The sequence below is a fragment of the Anolis sagrei genome, chromosome 5, assembly GCF_037176765.1.
Source record: "Anolis sagrei isolate rAnoSag1 chromosome 5, rAnoSag1.mat, whole genome shotgun sequence".
Lineage (NCBI taxonomy): Eukaryota > Metazoa > Chordata > Lepidosauria > Squamata > Dactyloidae > Anolis > Anolis sagrei.
The window spans coordinates 128,878,340-128,899,904 of NC_090025.1; the positions used below are offsets into that span (position 1 = coordinate 128,878,340).

Sequence of the window (21,565 nt, forward strand, 5' to 3'; positions counted from 1 at the left end):
ACCCTACCTGATGAAGACTCCTGTGAGTCGAAACCAGTTGAATGTTGGAGTCTACTCTTGTGTAATAAAGAAAATAGGATATTTACTGTGCAAGAATTCAGTTTAATCCCATGTTCTCTTTTGTATGCAATACCTAACATTAACATTTATTTAATTTCAGATTAAACTGCCTTTGTTTTAAAGGTTCTTCTTAAATGTTATTATATTAATTAAAATGAGAATGGGAAAAATACTCACAGGAAAGCAAACAATGACACAAGACGCATAGCACTTAGTTTGTTAGAGATGGAAACTTTTTATTTATATATTTTTTTATAAAAAAATAAAAGCTATTTAAAATCCTCCAGTTAGACAGCATATTATGAAAGCGTCCATGAAATGTTTACCGTACTTATCTTTTTGATAAAGTATGCAAAGCATTAATGCTAGCATTTGATTTTTTTAAAAAAATTGAACACCTAATACAGTTTCAATCTAAAGGATCACTTGCACACAAAAATAAAAAATAATAATAAACACATTCGGTATAAAAGGCTTGTCACTTTAACACAATTTTAATGATTTGTGCCCTCAATGGCCACCAAACACACAAGACTAGTGGTACATTATTATCATTTTTTGCTTGTTTCAAGTGGACAAGAAGTTGTTTTCACATACTTAAGTACTCCAAAGGCCATGAGCCCAGGGTATACAAGAACATTTTTTCAGCCTGCTGAATTCAGTTTCAACAAGGAACAAAGCTATAAAGGCATCTTAAAAAATCATTATCTTTACATTTTGACTTTCTGTACCACTTAAAGACACACAATTCCACACAACAGCTCTTGAGTACAGGACATGCAGCAGAATGCCAGTTGAATGCAGAACCAATCAAATTCTCCATTCGCTCACATTATTTGAAGACTGAATGCTTGAAGAATGCCCACTGCTTAAGAGACAATATTTTTGAGCAAAATTTTCAGCATATGTCTGCTCTGGACCAATCCATGGCTAACTGGGAAACATTATTTATAGCACAATAGTGCATAAATAATGTAGGTACAATATTAAAACACAGCTAGCAAAATTAAGAAAAACCTTTTATGACAGTCATTATTACTCCTCCTTTGACTGGTTGCAAAAAAAGCATTCCCGCTTGCCCCTCTCCCCAAATGTAGCGTGACTTCATTCACTGACACGATGCAGACAATACACTTATTTATGCCTATTGCCTCTTCTCTTCATTGCAGCGGTACATTGCGGACAATACCATTTCCCCTTCGGCGCTTCTGTCAAACCGACACAGCCATAATGGAACCACTCTATAGGACACTGCAAAACAAGTTTTTTTTTTTAAAAAAGGAAGAAATACCACATTAGTTTCTGTAACTCGGATTATAACAGAACACTGCAGTAGTCTCTTTTAACATCACATCGATTTCAGAATGTGGTCATAGCTCCACTTTTACTGCATGAATGAAAAAATGGCAACGCAAAAATGAAGTAGTAATAAAGACTCTTCTGTTCTAAAAGTTTCATTGGTTTAATACTACACAATGTAATTTGTTGTAGTACCTAAAAAACCAAAGTTACTCTTACTTAGAATGGTCTATTTGTGCAATGTGCTTGAAAGATATCACCTTCCAATAGTGCTGCCAACAAAGAGATTTGGCAACTCAAAACAATGTTGAAAACATTGGACTGCATCTAGACTTAGGGGTTGCCTACATGCCAGATTTCCCCTACTCTCCATTAGTGCCACACCTACACTGGCATTGTATTGATGGTCATTCATTTCCCCTGCTCTGAAATGGAACTTAAAAAATAAAGTAAACAAAAGCATTGAAACCTAAAAAAATACAGATACACCACCAAAATAGTAGTATGTTATGTTCTCACAGCACCAGATTCAAGGTGGGCATGAATAGTTTTTTTTCCCCTCAAGTGTAGACAACCAGCTGGTCACACATCAAGTTGTGAGTGAAAATCTATTATGGCTAAACTGTCTTAGTGATTTCAACAAATCTACTTTCAGTTTAACGACGTCTAGATTCAACGGTGTACCTGGCAGGTACATAGTGAGAAGTTACTGTTGACAATAAATGGAATCCTGGTGTACATGCACAAGCTTTTTCAGATGACTAGTCACTCATTAAAATATGGTTTATAATCCTGCTTTTGAACGTAAAACTTGAATTTAACAGTATAATTTTGTTCCTTTTTTAATACTTACATCCTGGTTATCACAGCCCACCATTTCACCATAGGAAACCTAGGGAAAGACACAATAAGCATCCATTATCAAGTAATTAAACATTTTCCACTCACAACAAATTGGCCTCAAAGAGTTAAAACATGACATAAACAGAAAGCATACTCTAAGTCTGTGGTTCTCAATCTGTGGGTCCTCAGGTGTTTTGGCCTACAACTCTCAGAAATCCCAACCAGTTTACCAGCTGTTAGGATTTCTGGGAGTTGAATGCCAAAACATCTGGGGACCCACAGCATGACAATGTTAGACATAAGAAACATAAGAAAGCTATCATATGAAGACAGTAAATTCTTTTTATAATAATTAAGAGGGAATTGTGTGCGAAATCTGATCTCACTGAAGTATTAGCCATTTTGAGGTCCCTTCTACATGGCCATATAAAATCCAGATTATCTGCTTTGAACTGGATTATATGGCAGTGTAGACTCGGATAATGGAACTGAGTCTACAGAGTTCAAAGCAGATAATGTGGATTATCTGTTTTGATAATCTTGACTATATGGCAATATAGAAAGGGCCTGAATCTCCCTATGGAAAGAAAAAATGGGGTACAAATAAACATAACAACAACAACAACAACAACAACGGAACTTTCTTCTCCTCCCTCCTCTATGGTGCCCAAAACTACTCTTGTAAAATTGCGATACCCTCTGGAGCAGGTTTTTAGGTCATCTTTCTCCTTTTACAATTATAACCATTGTAAGACAACACACATTTCATTTTCCATTTAAACACCTTTTCTCCTCCCAACATTTCTAGTCTTAAACGTTTTCCTGTTAATATAAGACTGTTTAACTGAAAGTTCCTATCATGCCCACATGTCCTAAAATACCCAATTTTCTAGATTCAATTGTACACATCTATATTGGGTGTAATTAACACTGATCTTGGGTATGTACAGATCTGTTTTGCCAATCTGTTTCTCAATCAAGAACCCTTGTATGGGGTGATACCAGCTAGATCACTGTGTTTTTACAGGGTGGATCTGGCTTTCAAAAATAGAGAAGAAAACCGCTAGGGAGTTATATAGCTAGGAAGAGCTATATTAAAGTCAAGGGTGTAGATAAAGAAATGAAAATGTAATGAAGCAACAGTAATACTAAAAAAAGAGGTTTAGAACGATTGACTCCATTACCCCACTCATTTCCTGAATAAGTTCTGGATCACTATCCTTCTGATGAAACAATTCTCAAAGCATTAAAACTCTCAAAGTCAATTTAGATTTTAAAAGGGGTATGCAAATAGCTATTGTTGTATATGTGTGCTTGCAGTATGCCATCTCGAAAAAGCCCTGCTGCAAGATATTTTAGACCCCCTTCTCACTGGGCATTGCAATGCAATGCCTGAAGACTTATTTGCTTATTTAAGTCTTTGTCATCTAATCCTCTCTTCCTCTTTACATTTTATTTCCTTTCTCCCTTACATTCAGCTCATGTCTGCAGTAAAACCTCTCCTCTGCTTTAAATGTTTCTGCAATGCCAACACTTTAAAAGTATTATGATTGCACAGGAAACATGAAGATTCCTCATAAATACTGTCCTACTTTATATGCTAGTGTGGGAAAGTAAATGCTCTGTATCTTCACCAAACTCTGCAAATTCTACATTTATAAGAAAAAAGAAAAGGAATGAAAAAAATGATGTATGAGTACTATACAAGCTAAAGATGAAAATAATACAAAAAGGGTCTGGAGATTCCGAGGATTAACAAAAACCTACAGGAAACAGGAATTTGTAAATGATGGCCCTGATATTCCTTATCACAGTGGTTCTCAACCTTCCTAATGCCACGACCCCTTAAAACAGTTCCTCATGTTGTGGTGATTTCTGTTGCTACTTCATAACCGTAATTTTGGTGCTATTATGAATCATAATATAAATATCTGATATGCAGGACGTATTTTCATTCACTGGACCAAATTTGGCACAAATACCCAATATGCCCAAATTTGAATTCTGGTGGGGTTGGGATTGATTTTGTCATTTGGGAGTTATAGTTGTTGTGATTTAGTTAACCTACAATGAAGAAGCATTCTCAACTCCACCAATGATGAAACTGAACCAAACTTGGCACACAGAACTCCCATGATCAACAGAAAATACTGGAAGGGTTTGGTAGGCACTGACCATGAGTTTTGGATTTGTAGTTCACCAACTTGCAGAGAGCATTGCGGACTCAAACAATGATTGATCTGAATCAAACTTGGCACAAATACTCAATGTGCCCATATGTGAACACTGGTGGAGTTTGGGGGAAATAGACTTGACATTTTAGAGTTGTAGTTGCTGGGATTTATAGTTCACCTACAATCACAGCAGGAGTAGGGCTTTTTGGTGGGAGGATTCGCCATCTGTTTCCAAAAAGAAGAGAAGGATAGGCGGAGAGATCTTCAGTCTTCTCTGCCAAACGGGTTCCTAAGTCCATCAGAAATATGTATTTTCTGATGGCCTTTGGCGACCCCTATGAAACCCTCTCGTGATACTCCCCAAGGGCCCTGACTCCCAGGTTGAGAAACGCAGCCTTATAGCATTGTACCTAGATTAGAAAGATTTTATTTAAAGGCATAAAATGGTTCACTTTGGGGGTTTTTTTTTTTAAAAAAGCACATTCTGCATGTATTAATACATCCTGATTACAGCTGCTTTATAAACCATTCCTTATTCTGTGTGGACTCAAGCATTTTATAGCATTTTAAATAGTAAAAATTCAAACTGAATAGTTTATTATATAATCTCTACTAGGTGAAGTGGTCATTTGTCAGCAAATGAGACAAAAACCAATGAACCAATTAATATATTCTATTAAAGATTTAAACCAGCTATACAATTACAATATATTGTACTTGATGAGACATTCCTTCACAGAATATACCTGATTGCAGATGCAGTAACGTGGCTCATTCGGATCATAAGTCCAATCGACTTGGCTATTAGATTCTGACTCTGGTATAACTGCTGCCTGTTGAGACAGTTCCTGTGCTAGAGCCGAGGATGAGGAACAGGAGGATAAAGAGGAAGACGAAGAAGACGAGGAAGACTGCTGACTAGAAGACTTGTTGTTGCTTCTGAAAAATAAACATATATCCAGGGTGTTCCCCTTTACTAACCATAAAACAGTACAAATGAAAAGGACGGAAAAACCATTATAGAATTTTACAGTACAGTTGTTGAACAGTAACTCTGCTATTTCACTTACAGCCTAGAGGATTTATAAACTACAAGGATTTACAAAACAGTTATATGTCTAAACAATAATATGCCCACACTCCTACACTGTAGGCATACATTTTTATCTGCACTACATAAGATTCTGACAGTCTAAGAAACAATGTACCTCAAGAGCAGTCTGGTACCTTAAGTGAAGTTCTATATAACCACACTATATTTCATTGTTAAGAGAGTGAAAGTATCCAGCATTTCCTATTCTTTATAAAGACTGTCCTACTGCTGTTTCAACAGTAGTATCTAAATTTTAAGGTACCATGATGCCTCAGCTCCAGTCAATTTTCTCCCTTATCTGGATCTTCTGATGACCTACATTACAACTCATATTTTTCTAGAAGGTATTTACTCATCTTCTGTGGAGGTGTCACACAAGGTTACGAAGCTCTATAAACCAACTAGTGGAGGGCCATGCTTAGAAAAGTAATGTTTTCTTTGTGGGACTTCACAAAAGAAAGCATACTTTATTGCTCTATTGCATTGTTATTGATGCAACAATCCTAGGCATTCAATCATCCTGACTTTCCTATTCTGCAGCTTTATAAAAAAATACGCCTTTCGCGTTATCTAGTTCTTAGGTTTATTATTTATAGCCTTTGACCAACAGAAGAAATGATATTCATTCAGATCAGGCAGCTAAGCTCCGAGTTGAACAAAGTCAAATTGTGGAAAGTGGAGAATGACTTATTTTCTTTTAAAACTGAAGAGTTAGACTGCTTAAATGCTACTAAAGGGACCTCTGGGGAAACAAATGGCTAACATAGTGAGGGGTGGTTGAAAAAAAGCAAGAGATAGCCAGTTGAATAATCATGTCAATCTATCTATCTGCCTGCCTGCCTGCCTACCTACCTACCTACCGTTTCCAACAACCTGTTGGAATTGCATTGACATCTTCGGCCCATCCTCTGTTCAGATATTAGCCAGCATGTCAATGCCCAAATCAAGAAACAGCTTCCTAAGATCTATAGAGATACTCGCAGGAACACCTTAGAAAGCAAGAGTCCAAAAGTGGCAGAATAAAATCAGCACCTCAATTAGTGGCTGAGACCGGATGAGAAACGCCCTCCTGGGTACACAGAAGAGTGGACGACCTGGAAGGCGCTGAACAAGCTGTGCTCTGGCACCAGAAGATGCAGAGCTAACCTTAAGAAATGGGGCTACAAAGTGGAGTCCACGACATGCAAGTGCGGAGAAGAACAATCCATACTACCTACTACAATGCAACTTGAGCCCTGCCACATTTACAATGGAGGACCTTCTCACAGGGACACCAAAGGCACTCTAAGTGGCCAGCTTCTGGTCAAAGGACATTTAGCATAATCACAAGTTTTTAAAACTTTGTTTGTGTTTTTAAATGCATTTTAACTATACCCTAAGCTTGCTTCTGACACGATAAATAACAGCCTGTCCATCCTATCTACACAAGCATCTGTATGGATGTTTATTGTAACCACAAATAGCTGGTGGACAAACGTCTAACAATATGATCTCCCTTGCCCATTTAAAAAATGTAACTTACTTCTTCTCAAGGCATTATGGCAGGTAAAGACTAAGTACAGCAATGCAAAAGAGTGAGTTTCATTTCAATTTCACTCTGCTTGAAGTTACTGATTATAAGTTGATGGTTTTTCCTGATTCCTTAGAAGTGAAAACAAGAAATTGTCTATATGAACCTACTTGCTTTTTCGACCACTTCGTGAATCTGTGGTTGTTGAGCTCAATGTCTGTGACAACGTTGATGCCAAAGCTGATGAGGAGTATCCAGCGGTGTCCCTGGATAATGAGAATTCTCTTCCAAGTTGGAAGTCGTTGTTCTTAAAAGCTTCATAACTTGCTTTTAGGCTAGATGTTCGTCTTCCTTCTTTCATCTAAAACGAAAACACTGATATTAATACAGACAGTGACTCTGTCACACTTCAAATAGGCCCAGTGAATCAAGAGGTGTAAGTCATAATTAACTATGTGCACAGTATATTCTAACACAGTGGTTCTCAACCTTCCTGATGCTGCGACCCCTTAATACAGTTCCTCATGTTGCGGTGATCCCCAACCATAAAATTATTTTTGTTGCTACTTTCATAACTGTAATTTTACTACTCTTATGAATTGTAATGTAAATATCTGATATGCAGGAAGTATTTCCATTCATTGGACCAAATTTGGCACATATACCTGATACTCCCATATTTGAATATTGTTGTTTTGATTTTGTCATTTGGGAGTTGTAGTTGCTGGGGTTTATAGTTCAGCTACAATCAAAGAGCATTCTGAACCCCACCAACAACAGAATTGGGCCGAACTTCCCACACAGAATCCCCAAGACCAACAGAAAATATTGGAGGGATTTGGGAGAAATTCACAGTGATTTAGGGGAGAGCATGCCTGCTCTCCCCTCCCCACTTGGAATCTCAGAAACAAGCTTCCCCTTGGCTGAGAGGACAGCCAATCACAGCGGAGAAAGGCTTTTGGTGGGAGGATTTGCCATCTGTTTCCAAAAAGGAAGAGAAGGATAGATCTTCAGCCTTCTCTGCCAAAGGGATTCCTAAGACCATCAGAAATATGTGTTTCTGATGGTCTTTGGTGACACCTCTGAAACCCCTCTCTTGACCCCTAGATTGAGAAACGCTGTTCAAACATGACTAAATCTGGATGCAACATATAATGCGTTATTGCTTAGAAGCATTTTAAATTTGCTTTGAATACAAGTATAACAGCACTAGTTAAAGGGTACAAATATGTGCTATGTTGCTAGATCATTCCTATATAAGATGTATCACATGTCACTGCAGCATATGTTCCCTTTATGGTCTTCTTAGGTTGGAAATTATTTGAAGTCACAACAAAACTTGTGTGGCTAAGTGAGCACAAAACTGCTGCTTAAGATACCTGGGTCCCTTCCACGCAGCCCAGAATATCAAGGCAGAAAATACAACAATATCTGCTTTGAACTGGGTTATCTGGATCCACACTGCCATATTTTCCAGTTAAAGCAGATATTGTGGGATTTTCTGCCTTGATATTCTGGAATAGAAGGCTGTGTGGAAGGGGCTCCTGGTTACCTTAAACATTTCAAGTTTACAATTGAATTTAGCAAAACAAACAAACGAACAAACAAAAAAACCAAAACACCCCTTTTATATTTCTTGTATAAAAACCATTGTTCTTTTCTAGTAAAGCTGAACATCACTGAAAGTTCTTAAATTCTCAACAGAAACAAAGACACACAACAAGAAGAATTTACACTAACTAAAATATAACCCCCTTTAGTCGTATTTTGAATGCCTTACCTGTGCGGTGGCTTGCACTGCTTGAGCTGCTGCCATGGTAATAGCACCAGCTCCAGCTCCTGAAGATAATGAGCCCAGGTTATACGATGCCAATGGCTGGGAAGAATTTGCATTATATGCACTGTTGGATGAGGATGATGAATTACTGTTTCGACACCCTTGATGAACAAAGGGAACATATTTATATAGTCTAAAGTGAAAACTTAAAATTAGATTAAAATTTCAGACAGCTGAAAATCAGCTGTGTATATTAGTGAAAACTGTAGGGAGAGTTCTCATTAAGTAAAAGAGGTGGGTGATCTAATGATATTTTAAAAGCCTTGTCACTGCTTTTTTTCATCAGATTTTCCAATTTGTTTATTATCTCACCCCAGGACTAAAGTGCAAAAACACTATGGGAAAAGTGTGCTCTTCGATTTGCACATCAATAAATCATTTAATATGATTAAATGAGCGGAGGTGTTGGTATTCAATTTTGATTACAGGATGAATCTTATAATGAAGATGGTAACAGTAGAATACAGTAAAGACTTTTCAAAGTGCGTGCCTTTGGGAAACAATAAAATTACTAATTAACGAATTGGTGTTTCTGAACTTGGTTCAACAAGATACTAGCTATACAAAATAATGAACAGCACAAGTCTTCTAAGTCCAGTTCTCTGCCCTGGAAAGAGATGTGTAGAAAATACAGGCAGTCCCCTAGTTACAAACATCCAATTGCCATCTGACTGCGACAAATATGGGCAACAGGAAGCGAGACAAAATTTAGCCCTAAGAAGAAAAATTCACTCCTCAAAGAATTATCATGGGGAAAAGGTGCCCCCACTGAAGCTTTATCACCAATCCTTGTTTCCAGGACAAGCCAAGATTTTCCAAATCCAATTGTCTCAGGGACGTAAAGTGAGGTGACATCTTCTGAACAGGGGCACAGACAACTAATCAAAAACTATAGAGGTGTTCACCCTTCTCCGTGCTATCCAAAGCTAAAAGATATATGTACATTTTTGGCTGGAATTACACTTTAAAAATGTACCTTTTCCGACTTACATACAAAGTCAGCTTTGAACAAATCTTGTTCATAACTCTGTGAGCTCCTGTACTGTGCTATTATTCAACAACTTAATTATTGTTTAGTAAGAATAACGTGGAAAAAAGGGAGTTAATCAATAGAAGGCTGGGAGAAGACAGCATATAAGATAAGAGCATAAATGGTAGAAAACAGCATTAAATTTCATATTTGGTGGCAAAGAGCACCCTGCAAATTTAATAAAGAAATAAATAAAGGGCTGAGAAAGAGAAGGTAAGTGGGATTGCTGGATGAAGCAGGAAAGAGCTCAATGATTTATTTGCTTGTCTCTAGTGGCAAAAAACTCATATTTTCCTCCTGCTCTTCATTGTCTGCATGTACTACTTGCTGAATGGATACACATGCCCTGTCCAGAGAAGAGTATAGAGGAGGTTATTTCTTGAAACCAGGAGCTGGCTGCATCTCACGGTTTTTCACAGGCTGAGCCTGTAACAAACTGCCTTTGATGGTATTAAAGGGAAAAGACCCCCCCCCCCCTTCCCTTTGGCCCTTATAAACATTTCAAGGGATTGGAAAGCTACTATTGCCATCCCCCTGCTCAAGGGGTCTGTTTCTCACAGCCAGGTCTATGGGCTTTAGGTGAGTGGCAGCTAGATTTGAAAAGGATAAGGAGTGTTTTCTTGACCCTACTCTTCATCAATCACAATTCTGCCAGGGATGCAGATCTGCACTTAAAAGCAGCTTCAGTACAGCTTACTTGAGTAACTAAATACAGTTAATGATTTTTGTTCAATTAGCAGTCTTATATTTATATTTTGTTTTTGTACCAGATTTATTAAACAACTATTATCTGTAAGTGTTAAAACTGGAAAACTTAGATGTAAAAATCTGTATTACTGGCTTTCTACCAACAGCTAGGTTTTTTCCCCCAATGCTATTTCTGAATATGGGGTAGCAAAGAGAACAATGTCAATTTGATTCATATGGTTAAAAATTCCATTGCTTTTGAAATTATAATTACCTGATGCATTTTCTTTAGAGGCATCTGACGTAAGAGTAGACAGAAGAGCTTCAGACTTAAATTTCTTTTCAGGGACATGATCTGTTGCTGAATGGTGAGAGGATGGGTTATGCTTTCTTTCTGTATGAGGAAGAAAGAAAAAGCTCAATTAATCCTGAAGTTAAACTTGAGGCTGTTAAGTACTAAGTACATAAATCTCAAACCCAAGTGTACATTACTTGGATTCCCCCAAGGGAAGAATCACATTTCAGCTCAATACTGATATTTTGGTACCACTTTTAGGAGACAGACACATCTTATTAAATATTAAAGTATAATAATTCCATGTTTATACCCCTATCAAATCACAAACAAAAGTTGAAATAAGGAACTTACTCTCTACTGGAGTGTGTGAATGTGCATGATGATTATTCAGTGGTTGAGATGGTGTATCCAATTCTAAAGAACCTATCAACAAAAAGACATATACAAGTAAACACTGCTCTCAAAATACACTCCTAGAACTAATGGAATTTGCGTAAATATTGAGTTACTTTTCAGCAATTGATTGAATAAGTCAATTGGTGTTTGAATTATCAATATCTATGCACTGTATATATAAGGTTACTACCAACGTTTATTTTCAATTTTTCTGATATTCTCTGAGAAACTTTTCTTGGTTTCCCTGACCACTATTCAAATCCAGCCAGCAACAGCAACAACACACATAACATTAAAAAAATTCAATTAAATTTTTAAAAATCTTAGATTATTGTCATTGTTTTGTCACAATGGTAACTTCAATATGAACTTATTTGAAAACTGTTAACAGAAGAAACATATCTTTTTCAATTTCACTAAAAATTACACTTTGGAAATTAAAATTGTCAGTGAAGTAAGTAAACAGAAATGTTAAAGTTTTGATTTCATTTTGCAGAATTAGAAAACAGTGGTCTCTATGTGCTGTGGAATTCAAAGAGGCACAAATGGAAGGGAAAAGGGAGAAATATGCCAAGAGGAGGTGCATCAAGCCAACCCTAACCGGGACCGTCTTCCACCTGGAAACCAATATCTTTACTGCAGATCAAGAACAGGTCTTCACAGCTACCTATGTATCCACCACCAAGACACTACACTTTGAGGGCCATCATCCTCAGACTATGAGGGATCACCTAAGTAAGTAAGTAATTCACATTTTCAAATAAATAAAAACCAATTCCAGTTTATTTGAATGTACAAATTACCTAACTGCAAGAAGTCAAACAACATCTCCCCAACGAAAGAATGCTACCTCATAAATTGAATTGTTGCCTTATGTATGTAAGCCTGTTTGAGTCCCCTACGGGGTTGAGAAAGACAGGGTATAAATAGGGTAAATAAATAAATAAATAAAGTATTTATTTATTGTCAACAATTTAATATTACATGATTTTTAAAATGAACAATATCAAATTATGGGATATGTGTCCATCAAGGCATTGAACATGTGTTCTTCAGTTTTCCTCATATAGATGTTATATTCTATTTCCGTAGCGATATCACAAAAATAAATTTCATATATCTATTTGAATTTTCATGACTTTCCCCTACCAAATTTTAATTCCTAATGGAAAGCTGCTACATTAGATACCTACAGAAACTACACTTAATGGCTTCAGAGCCAAACAGGTACCAACAAAATTCCTCATTTTGGAAGAATTAACTGTCGTTTTTTCAGTTCAGTCTAACAGGAAGTCATAATGAACTGTAACTTCTGGTACTGTACACTTAAACTAGAAATGAAGTAAAACCAAAAAGACTGTATACGAGTGAGGTACTCATATCCGAATATGCATCATAGTATTTTAATGCAGGATGTGATCTTAACTTGACCAGTGTAATCATATACACTAACAACAATGTATCTGCCAAGATCATCACACATACTTACGTCTTTCCAATATTTCTGTAATGCCAGCATTATCTGCTTCAAGTTCCATTTTAAATTTAGCTAACTCCTGATCCAATTTTCTTAGGTGACGATCAACCTGATTAAAAAAAAAGTACTATTTTTCAGGCAGTTTTATAATGTGAGAGAATCATAAATAAGAAACTTAACTAACACCAATTATATAATATAGAATCCACTGTTGGTGGGAGGCACTGGCTCTCTGCATGCGAGGTGAACTATAACTCCCGAAATCCACAGTAAATACCCTCAAATCCCTCCAGTACTTTCTGTTTATCATGGGGAGTCTGTGTGACAAGTTTGGTCCAGATCCTTCATTGGTGGGAGTCATCGCTCTCTCTGGAAGTGGGAACTGTCTTGGAAATCACTCACAAACATACAAACCCACAAATACACATACCAACATTGACTTTTATGAGATAGGTAGGTAGGTCGTTTGATAGAGATTGCATAAGAAGAATCATCAGGCTATGTGTGGTAAGGTGTATATGAAACATAATGAATTTGGATCCCAAGATAGCTCATTATTTACGTATATAAAAATACAGGCAGTCCAAATTCTGAAAAAAATCAACATCCAAAACACTTTTGAGTCCAAGCATTTTGGGTAAGGGATATTCAGCCTGAACTAAGAATAATACTGTAGTGTCTACATGCTAAGTGAATACATTAGAGTGATTGTTTACCAACTGAAACAGAGCTCAAAGGGGTATATTAAGAAAAAATACGGAATGTATTATAGAGCTTTATAAATACTATCTGTTTGATGATCTTTCAATGTAGGTACAACATATAACCATTATCAAGTGCACCTAGACCTGTTTGTCTAAAAAGACAGAATTTGTTTCACAAATTGTTGATATCCCATCCCTGCTAGCTATGACAATCTACTTTTGAAATGAAGTTGAGAATCTCTCAAAAGTGACAAACTGAATCAATGGCAGTCTGCTACACAGAAGTGTTCTAAAAATAAGTATTAATGTTTTGAAAATATTGAAGTTCTGTATGTCATTTCTAAATTATCTATCTTACTTACTAAATCATAAATCTGATTAGCCAGCTGTACTTTTTCATCTGCATCTTCCAGGGCTTTATAATAATCCTGTATGGGAAAATAACAATAAAATATATCTTAATACTTTTTAGTTATTGTTACACATTAATAATGATCAACTGATCCTGATTAAAACTGTCTAATCATCCACAGCCATTTGGTGTTTTGTTTACTTACAATGAGGTAAAGTCACCAAACAACATTGAAACATCGCTACTTTTACACTGAACTATAATCTCCATTCCTTCCTATTCTTTTCAAAAACACAGGGGGCTCTATTTATGGGGCTTATTTCACTAGAAACTGTAGTGTTAGAATAAACATTGAGGTATATATTTAGAATATTCTGAGACCATTATCTTTTTTTTTTAAAGGTGTATACAAAGAAACAATTAATTAAAGCATTATTTTTAAAAACCGAAATTCTGGCATGAATGTTGTGCATTCATTCAAGACTTTTCATATTGTTGATCAGCACATTTATGTTCGGTTCAACATCTGCTAATCCACTGGCATCTGAGGATTCATTCAAATCTTTAAATTGTGGTGAAGGTACAACTATGAACTTGTTAGATGCTTGCCCTATTAATATTCCCTATTTATAGCAAGGACACATCAGCCTATGATATGAAGATATGGCCTATTACAATCAAAATGTATTTTTATTATATTTCTTTAACTATACTTATAGCTTGTTTTTCTACTGCCCTGGAGACTAGGATGTGGAACAATGGCTTCAAAAACAGGAAAGGAGATTCTACCTTAACATTAGGAAGAACTTCCTAACTATGAGAACTATTCAGCAGTGGAACTCTCTGCCCCTGTGTGTGGTGGAGGCTCCTCCTTTGGATGGCCATCTGTTGGGGTTGCTTTGAATGCAACTTTCCTGCTTCTTGGCAGGGGATTGGGCTGGATGGCCCACGAGGTTTCTTCCAACTCTATGATTCTATGATCATTTGAAAATTTTCAGGCAAATAATTGCAAGGTCTAGATTTAAAAATCACAAATTGTGTTCTTTTTACAGCAAAGAGTTATAGTCTTCCATACATTTTGGGTCCCGTGTTAAATTGCTCACACAAACTGACTGTCAAAGGTTCTTTCAAGAGTCTGCTACGAATGAAAATGCAACTGGATGTTCTATGAATTCCCTTTTGAAATAGAGCCCACAGGTAAGTCTTAACACTTTCCTTTGAGAGAACAGTCAAGTGAAATTATTCTGGATTTGGCTGAAGAGAAAGAAAACCCACCAGCTGCTGAAACTGGCATCAGCAGTAAAACCAATTAAAGCTTCAGTAGGACAGTGAGAACAGCCTAGGTATTAACCATAATCAGGGGTTTAGTGGGGGGAAAGCAAGGGCAGCCTAAATAATTGGAGTCACCATGCCAATGTGAAAAGCTAATAACCCTTCATATCTATAGTCAAATAAACTCACCAAATTTTGGGATGGCTGAGTCCACTTTTTCTGATCACAATGAAATGCCTGTTGTGTTCAGCATTCCATTCCTGACCAGGAGAGTTCTAATTGCTATGATTCAGGCCTCATGCATGTGGTGCCCCCGCGCCCCCTTTCCACAGGTCTGGAAGGCATTCACTCTGCTAATTAAGGAGAGAGCACCGAGCCTCTTAGCTACAGCAAAGCTAACTTATAACTGTCTGGTTCTTGCTAGTCACAGTAGCAAAACTGGAAAGACCTGTGGGAAGGGCATAATCTCATACAGGACTTCAGTGTTGTTTTCCTGCAGGGGCCTCAAGACCTGTTCAGTGTTCCAGTCATTCTAACATGGCAACCCTAAAGCAAACCTGTCAAGAGGGTTTTCTTAGCAGGATGGGTTCAGATTGGAAATGTTACTGCTTTTCTCGAATGCTGAGAGACTGTAATATTGCCAAGGTCACCAAGTGGGTTTCCATGGCCAAGAGGGGAATCAAAGCCTAGTCTCTCAGAGTCCTAGTCAAAACACTACATCATACTGACCATTAGTACCTGCATGAAATTAATCTATTTTTTATTATCGTTAATGTCATGATGAGACCACAAAGCCTGATGAGAATATCCTTATAACCACTTAGGGCAGAGATCATTTTCAAAAGCAAGTTAGAGTTGTCTTCATGGGTGACATGAGGAACATCTGATTTGAAAAAGTCAAACACGGTAGGTTCTTGGCATCAACAATCTTAGCAACAACTATGGAAAGCTGGCTGTGTGGTCAGAGACACAGGTCCTGCCCGTGAAAATACCTCTTATGGTTACTGCTTTTGTCAAAATCAGAACCATGGACAAGCATGAGAGGAGGGAAGTTGAGCAATAATTGCTTCAGTTTTTGCTTTGGAGCAAACAAAAAAAGAGCCTAAGAAAAAGAACAGGGAATAGGAAAGTCGTCTTGCTTTACAGCCATATCCAAAACCTCTCACTCAACTGTACCTTCTGACGGAAGGAATAATTTCTCATTAGGTTCACACCTCCAATTTAAAAATATGACTCCAGGGCCTTCTTTATTTTGATCAGAATTTTCCTTACTCTTACCTTTTTAATTGAAGTCATTTGTTCTTCTCTCCATTCCTGTTTGTTTTTCTTTGCATTCATAAAAAATTCATTGACTCTTTGCTCCAGTTGATCCATTGCATCTTAAAACACACAAACATTAAAGTTGCAGTCATTCATCTTCTTATAAATATATAATGGATTGTAAAAGGAGAACAGAAGTATGAGAAATAAATATACTATGGGGCAAACTATTGAAAAATGTGTACGAGGTTAAATTTAGTTTTTTAAAAAAATTAATCTCAATGTAAGATTTATGACATGTACATCAAAAGTCCTAAGTGACTTTTTACAGAAAAGGCATACGGAGTTAAGTGAGACTTTAGTGCAAACTTACATGGTTAAGATTACACCTGGTAACGAATTCTATTACAACTCCTGCAAAAGTGGAGGGTCAACTGAAAGTGGTGGCAACCTCCATTCATATTACTATGCCATTGCATATAATGTGTCTTCAGCATCCACGGATTTTTGTATTTCAGTGGGATGCTGGAACCAATCCATAGTGGATACTGAGGGCCCGATAAATTTAAGCCAATTTGCCATATGAGAAGAAAGAAAGTCAGCTGTGCTTGCAACACAGAGCATTTGGTATGCCCTCACAATCCAAAGTGACAGGAACAAAAAAAGGGCAAAGTTCAATTTGGAAAGGAGAAAAATAAAAAAAATATAGGTTTTTCTCCTCTCAAAAAATCACATAAAGTCATTTTATATTACTTCAATTCCATTGAAGTAATATAAATATATAAATGGACCAATTCCATTAAGCAGTTTATGTCTAGGCAGTGCAATATATATAGGGAGTGCAGTTTATGTATAGGCAGTGCAATATATATAGGGATGGGTCAGGGATTGTAAATGCTATTTCAACTTTGTAAATGCTTTGTAAATGCTATTTCGCCTGTCAAGGGCTGAAAAAATGCGGTATAGAAATAAAGCAAATAAATAAATAAATAAATATATAGGGATGGGTCAGGGATTGTAAATGCTATTTCAACTTTGACTGAAGGAAAATGATATATTTCATGTACTTTAAAAATGCACTTTCAAAGAGCTTTTACCAACTCATTATTTAGTCCACATGGAGACCCACTGAAATTACTTGGAAGAGAAATAATAACCATGGAAACACATATCTTTTGACTTGCATATATTCCAGAGAGGCATTTAAATTCTTTAAGTTTAAAAGTAACCCTATCTATTACCAGTTAGTTGTCCTACACACTTGGTTATCTGTACCCCTAATTATTTGAAACTAAAGAATACAGGCTTTTGCAGCTGAAGTTACATACTTGTAAGTGCTAAGACTCATGATTTGTATTTGGTAATAATATAACCTAGACAATGCCCACTTTCTAAATGAATTAAAAAAGGAAAAGGGGGGAAATGGAAAAACCTAGTAGTATTTACAAGACTTTTATTTTAGCATGACTGTTCATGGATATCAATCAACTCTTCAGATGTAAAACTGAAAAGATGTGAGATATCTACAAAAGCTACGGTAATATTAAAATAAAAACCAGTTCACCTTAAAGGTGCTGTTAATTTTTCTATTCCCCTCCCTGTCTACATGAATAGCTGAGATTCTGAGCTGTACACACATTTTATTTAATTATTTAAAATTTAAAATGTTATAAATAAATGAATTTTGTGTTTAGACTTCAGTTCCATATCTAAGATATCTCATTAGGTACACACAGGTGTTCCAAAATAATCTGAAATCCGAGACACTTCTGGTTTTGAGGGATAAGTTCAAAATTGTCCACCTGGGTGGCTGAGATAGTGATACTTGTGCTTTCGAACATAAATGTACATACATTTCAATGTACATAAATTTGGTTTCAGCACAAAATATTTTAAACACTGTGCATAAAATTATCTTCAGGCTATGTGGGTATAATGTCTAAAAAAATTCAGTGTTTATTTAGACTTGAGTCCTATTTCCAAAATTTCTCATTACATATACATATGTATACAGGGATTCCAAAATAATCCAAATCCCAGGACATTTGCTTGTCCCAAGCATTTCGGATAAGGAATACTCAAGATATATTAACAGAGAGAACAACTTGCCTCAGGGGAGTGTGCTTACTCCATCAATGTTTAACATTTACACTAATCATCAGCGACTGCAGAAGGGACAGAGAATTTCATCTATGCTGACGATCATGCCACTGCTCAAGCAGGGCACTTTGAAATGGTTGAACAGCTCTTCAAAGCTTTAGGTGCTCTTACTGCTTATTACAGGGAAAACCATCTGATTCCTAATTCATCCAAAATGCAGACATGTACTTTTCATCTTAAGAACAGACAAGCATCTCGAGCTCTGAGAACTGTCTGAAAAGGAATCCCATTGGAGCACTGCAGCATACAAAAATACCAGGGAGTCATTCTGGACTGTGTTCTGACTTATAAGAAGCACTGCCAGACTATCAAGCAAAAAGTGGGTGCTAGAAATAATATCATACGAAATCTGGCACAACTTGAGGATCACAATTAGATACAGTGAAGACATCTGCTCTTGCGCTTTGCTACTCTGCTGCTGAATACGCATGCCCAGTGTGGAATACATCTCACCAAGTTAAAATAGTGGAGGTGGCTCTTAATGAGACATGCCACATTATCACAGGAAGTTTATGCCCAATACCGCTGGATAAATTATACCGCTGGATAAATTATACTGCACCACTGCACCACTTGATATCCGTTGGGAAGCAGCAGCCATCAATGAAAGGACCAAGGCCCATTCTCTGCTTGGATATTAGCCAGCATGCCAACGAATTAAATAAAGAAATATTTATTTATTTATTTATGAAATTTCTATCCTGCCTTTCTCGAACCTGAAGGTGACTCAAAACAGCTTACAACTAGGCAGCTAATTGATGCCTAACAATCGTTTTCTAAGATCTATAGAGATACTCTCTCGGTGTGCTTTGAATGCAATTTTTTCTGCTTCTTGGCAGGGAGATGGACTGGATGGCCCATGAGGTCTCTTCCAACTCTGATTCTATAACACTTCAGCATGTGAGAGTCCAAAAGTGGCAGGTTAAAACTGAGAACTTCAATCAGTGGCTGGAATTGAGTAAGAAACTCCCTCCTGAGCACACAGAAGACTGGGTGACTTGGAAGGCACTGAACGGATCCTGCTCTGGCACCATGAGATGCAGAGCCAACCTTAGGAAATGGGGCTAAGTACTGTTTCCTGGAGGTGGGGGAAGGAGGTGAGGGGTGTAAAATCATTAGACACAAGGGAGAGGTAAAGATGGGATTGATAAGATCACTATGAAACAATATGTGATATGTATTCATTATGTATTTCAATATTTAAAAATGTTGGTGGATTGTGATGTTATTCTACCTGTTTCGGCAATAAAAAAAAGACATGGGGGAAAAAGAAATGGGGCTATGAAGTGGAGTCCACAACATGCAAGGATGGAGAAGAAATCACCTACTACAATGCAGTCTGAGTGCTGCCAAATGCACACTGGAGGATCCCTTAACAGAGACACCAGAGGCACTCCAAGTGGCCAGGGAAATTTTGTATAATGCCAAGCTTTTGTGTTTATTTTAAATTCTGTGTTTAACTATGTTGCGGTTTTTTAAAACTTTGTTTGTGTTTTTTTTTATATACATTATAACTGTGTTTTCAATTCACTTCTGACAAGATAAACAATAAATACACAGAGACTCCAATAGAGCTGACTTAATGGTTACTCTGGAAAACACTCGCTCCAGGCTCAGCTTTCCCTTTTGCATAAGAGAAGGGCGGGGGGAGAGGAACTAGGATTAAGCGCCGCCCACACCACGTCAATCAACACGCATGGCGGACAGTGGGCGGAGCCCGCTCACGTACTCTGCACCTGCAGGTCCATCTCGCGCATCTCGGTGAACCTGTCGCGGAGATCCATGGGAAGTTGTTCAATCACTGCGGGGAGGGAGGGGAGAAAGAGCGAGTCAGTCAAGGCAGGGAAGAATAGAGGGGGCGGAGCGAGGGGCGGAGCCTACGCTCCCTCCGCGCTCTCTCTCTCTCGCCCCTCCCTTCTTCGGGCCTAGCGCCCCCCTCCCTCCCTCGCTTCCAACGACTCACTTTCGAGGTAGTCCTCCAAGTACAGCATGGTGGCGGCGGCGGCGGAGAGGCCCGTGGCTTAAGAGGGTCTCGGTTGTTTCAGCGGCGAGCGAAGAGGGGAGTTTTGGGTGGGGTGAAAGGGAAAAAAAAACGCCAACCACCGCCTCGTCCCTTCCAATATGGCGCCGGCACCGCCAACGACACCAGCGGCTCGACTCAGCGAAAACAACATTGGCGGATGACGCTCCGGCTTCGGCCGCCACGCGATTGGCTCCTGGCGCCTCTGACGTAGGCCGGGCGGCTCGCGCCTCTCCCGTTGCTCTCTGGGAAACGTAGTTTCGGCAGAGTCCTGCATCCCGCTAAAGAAGAAAGAAGGAGGAAACTCGCCTTTTGGATTCGAGTTACAAGGGAAAGTTGTTCGTGTGTGAGCTGAGCCGAGGAAACTTCTCAAAATAATACCGTGCATGCTCATTTAGAAGTACTGTGTGACTCTCTGAACTCCTGTGAGGTTGTACTGAGGTAAACCAAGGCAGCTGCAGGTTTCAAAACTTAAGGAGCTCTTAGGCCCCTTCTTCACTGCCAGGTAATTCACGTTAGCAAAACAAAAAATCCACATTATTTATTTATTTATTTGCGACATTTATATGCCGCCCTTCTCACCCTGAAGGGAACTCAAAGCGGCTTACAAGGTATATATACATGCAATATATCATACTAGCTGTCCCCAGCCACGCGTTGCTGTGGCCCAGTCTGGTGATCTGGAAAATAAAGTAATGAGAAAGTTGGTTTCTAATATATGTAATTTCGTTATGCTTGTGGGTAAACAGTGTTGATGTGGAGAGTGTCTGATTTGCCTACTCTGGAACATGCAACATATAATTGTCCTTCTTTAAGGATCCCTTTCGAATCTATTATACTATATCTGTGTGAGAGAGAGTCATATATCTATTATTTATTTATTTACATTGTTTCTATCCCGCCTATATCAGCCCAGAGGCGACTCAGGGCGGTATACACAGTCGGCACACTTTGATGCCATAAATACATACATTAATAAAGCAAAAACATTAAAGTGCATTTAAACATAAAGGCAGTGCAAAATAAAAATTTTAAAAGAACTATGTCCTATCTATGGCTGGATGGGTCTTTGTCAGGAGGGCTTTGATTACGT

General features: G+C 37.8%; 1 protein-coding gene across 3 annotated transcripts; it reads right to left on the minus strand.

The window, feature by feature from the left end:
* Positions 1-275: 275 nt before the first annotated feature.
* Positions 276-20,635, minus strand: ING3 (inhibitor of growth family member 3). Of its 3 annotated transcripts, none has more exons than XM_060777712.2 (12): positions 20,416-20,635; positions 20,182-20,253; positions 16,311-16,411; positions 13,771-13,836; positions 12,717-12,813; positions 11,183-11,254; positions 10,808-10,927; positions 8,760-8,818; positions 7,150-7,340; positions 5,123-5,315; positions 2,213-2,251; positions 276-1,311 (listed from the first exon to the last, which is right to left on the minus strand). In XM_060777712.2, the coding sequence occupies exons 1-12, from the start codon at positions 20,441-20,443 to the stop codon at positions 1,195-1,197; spliced, it is 1,155 nt and encodes a 384-aa protein (XP_060633695.2). In that variant the 5' UTR covers positions 20,444-20,635; the 3' UTR covers positions 276-1,194. The 3 variants fall into 3 exon arrangements, with proteins under 3 accessions (XP_060633695.2, XP_060633694.2, XP_060633696.2); XM_060777711.2 differs by having other exon boundaries at positions 8,760-8,917; XM_060777713.2 differs by lacking the exon at positions 20,416-20,635 and having other exon boundaries at positions 8,760-8,917; positions 20,189-20,253.
* Between the last annotated feature and the right edge of the window lie 930 nt (positions 20,636-21,565).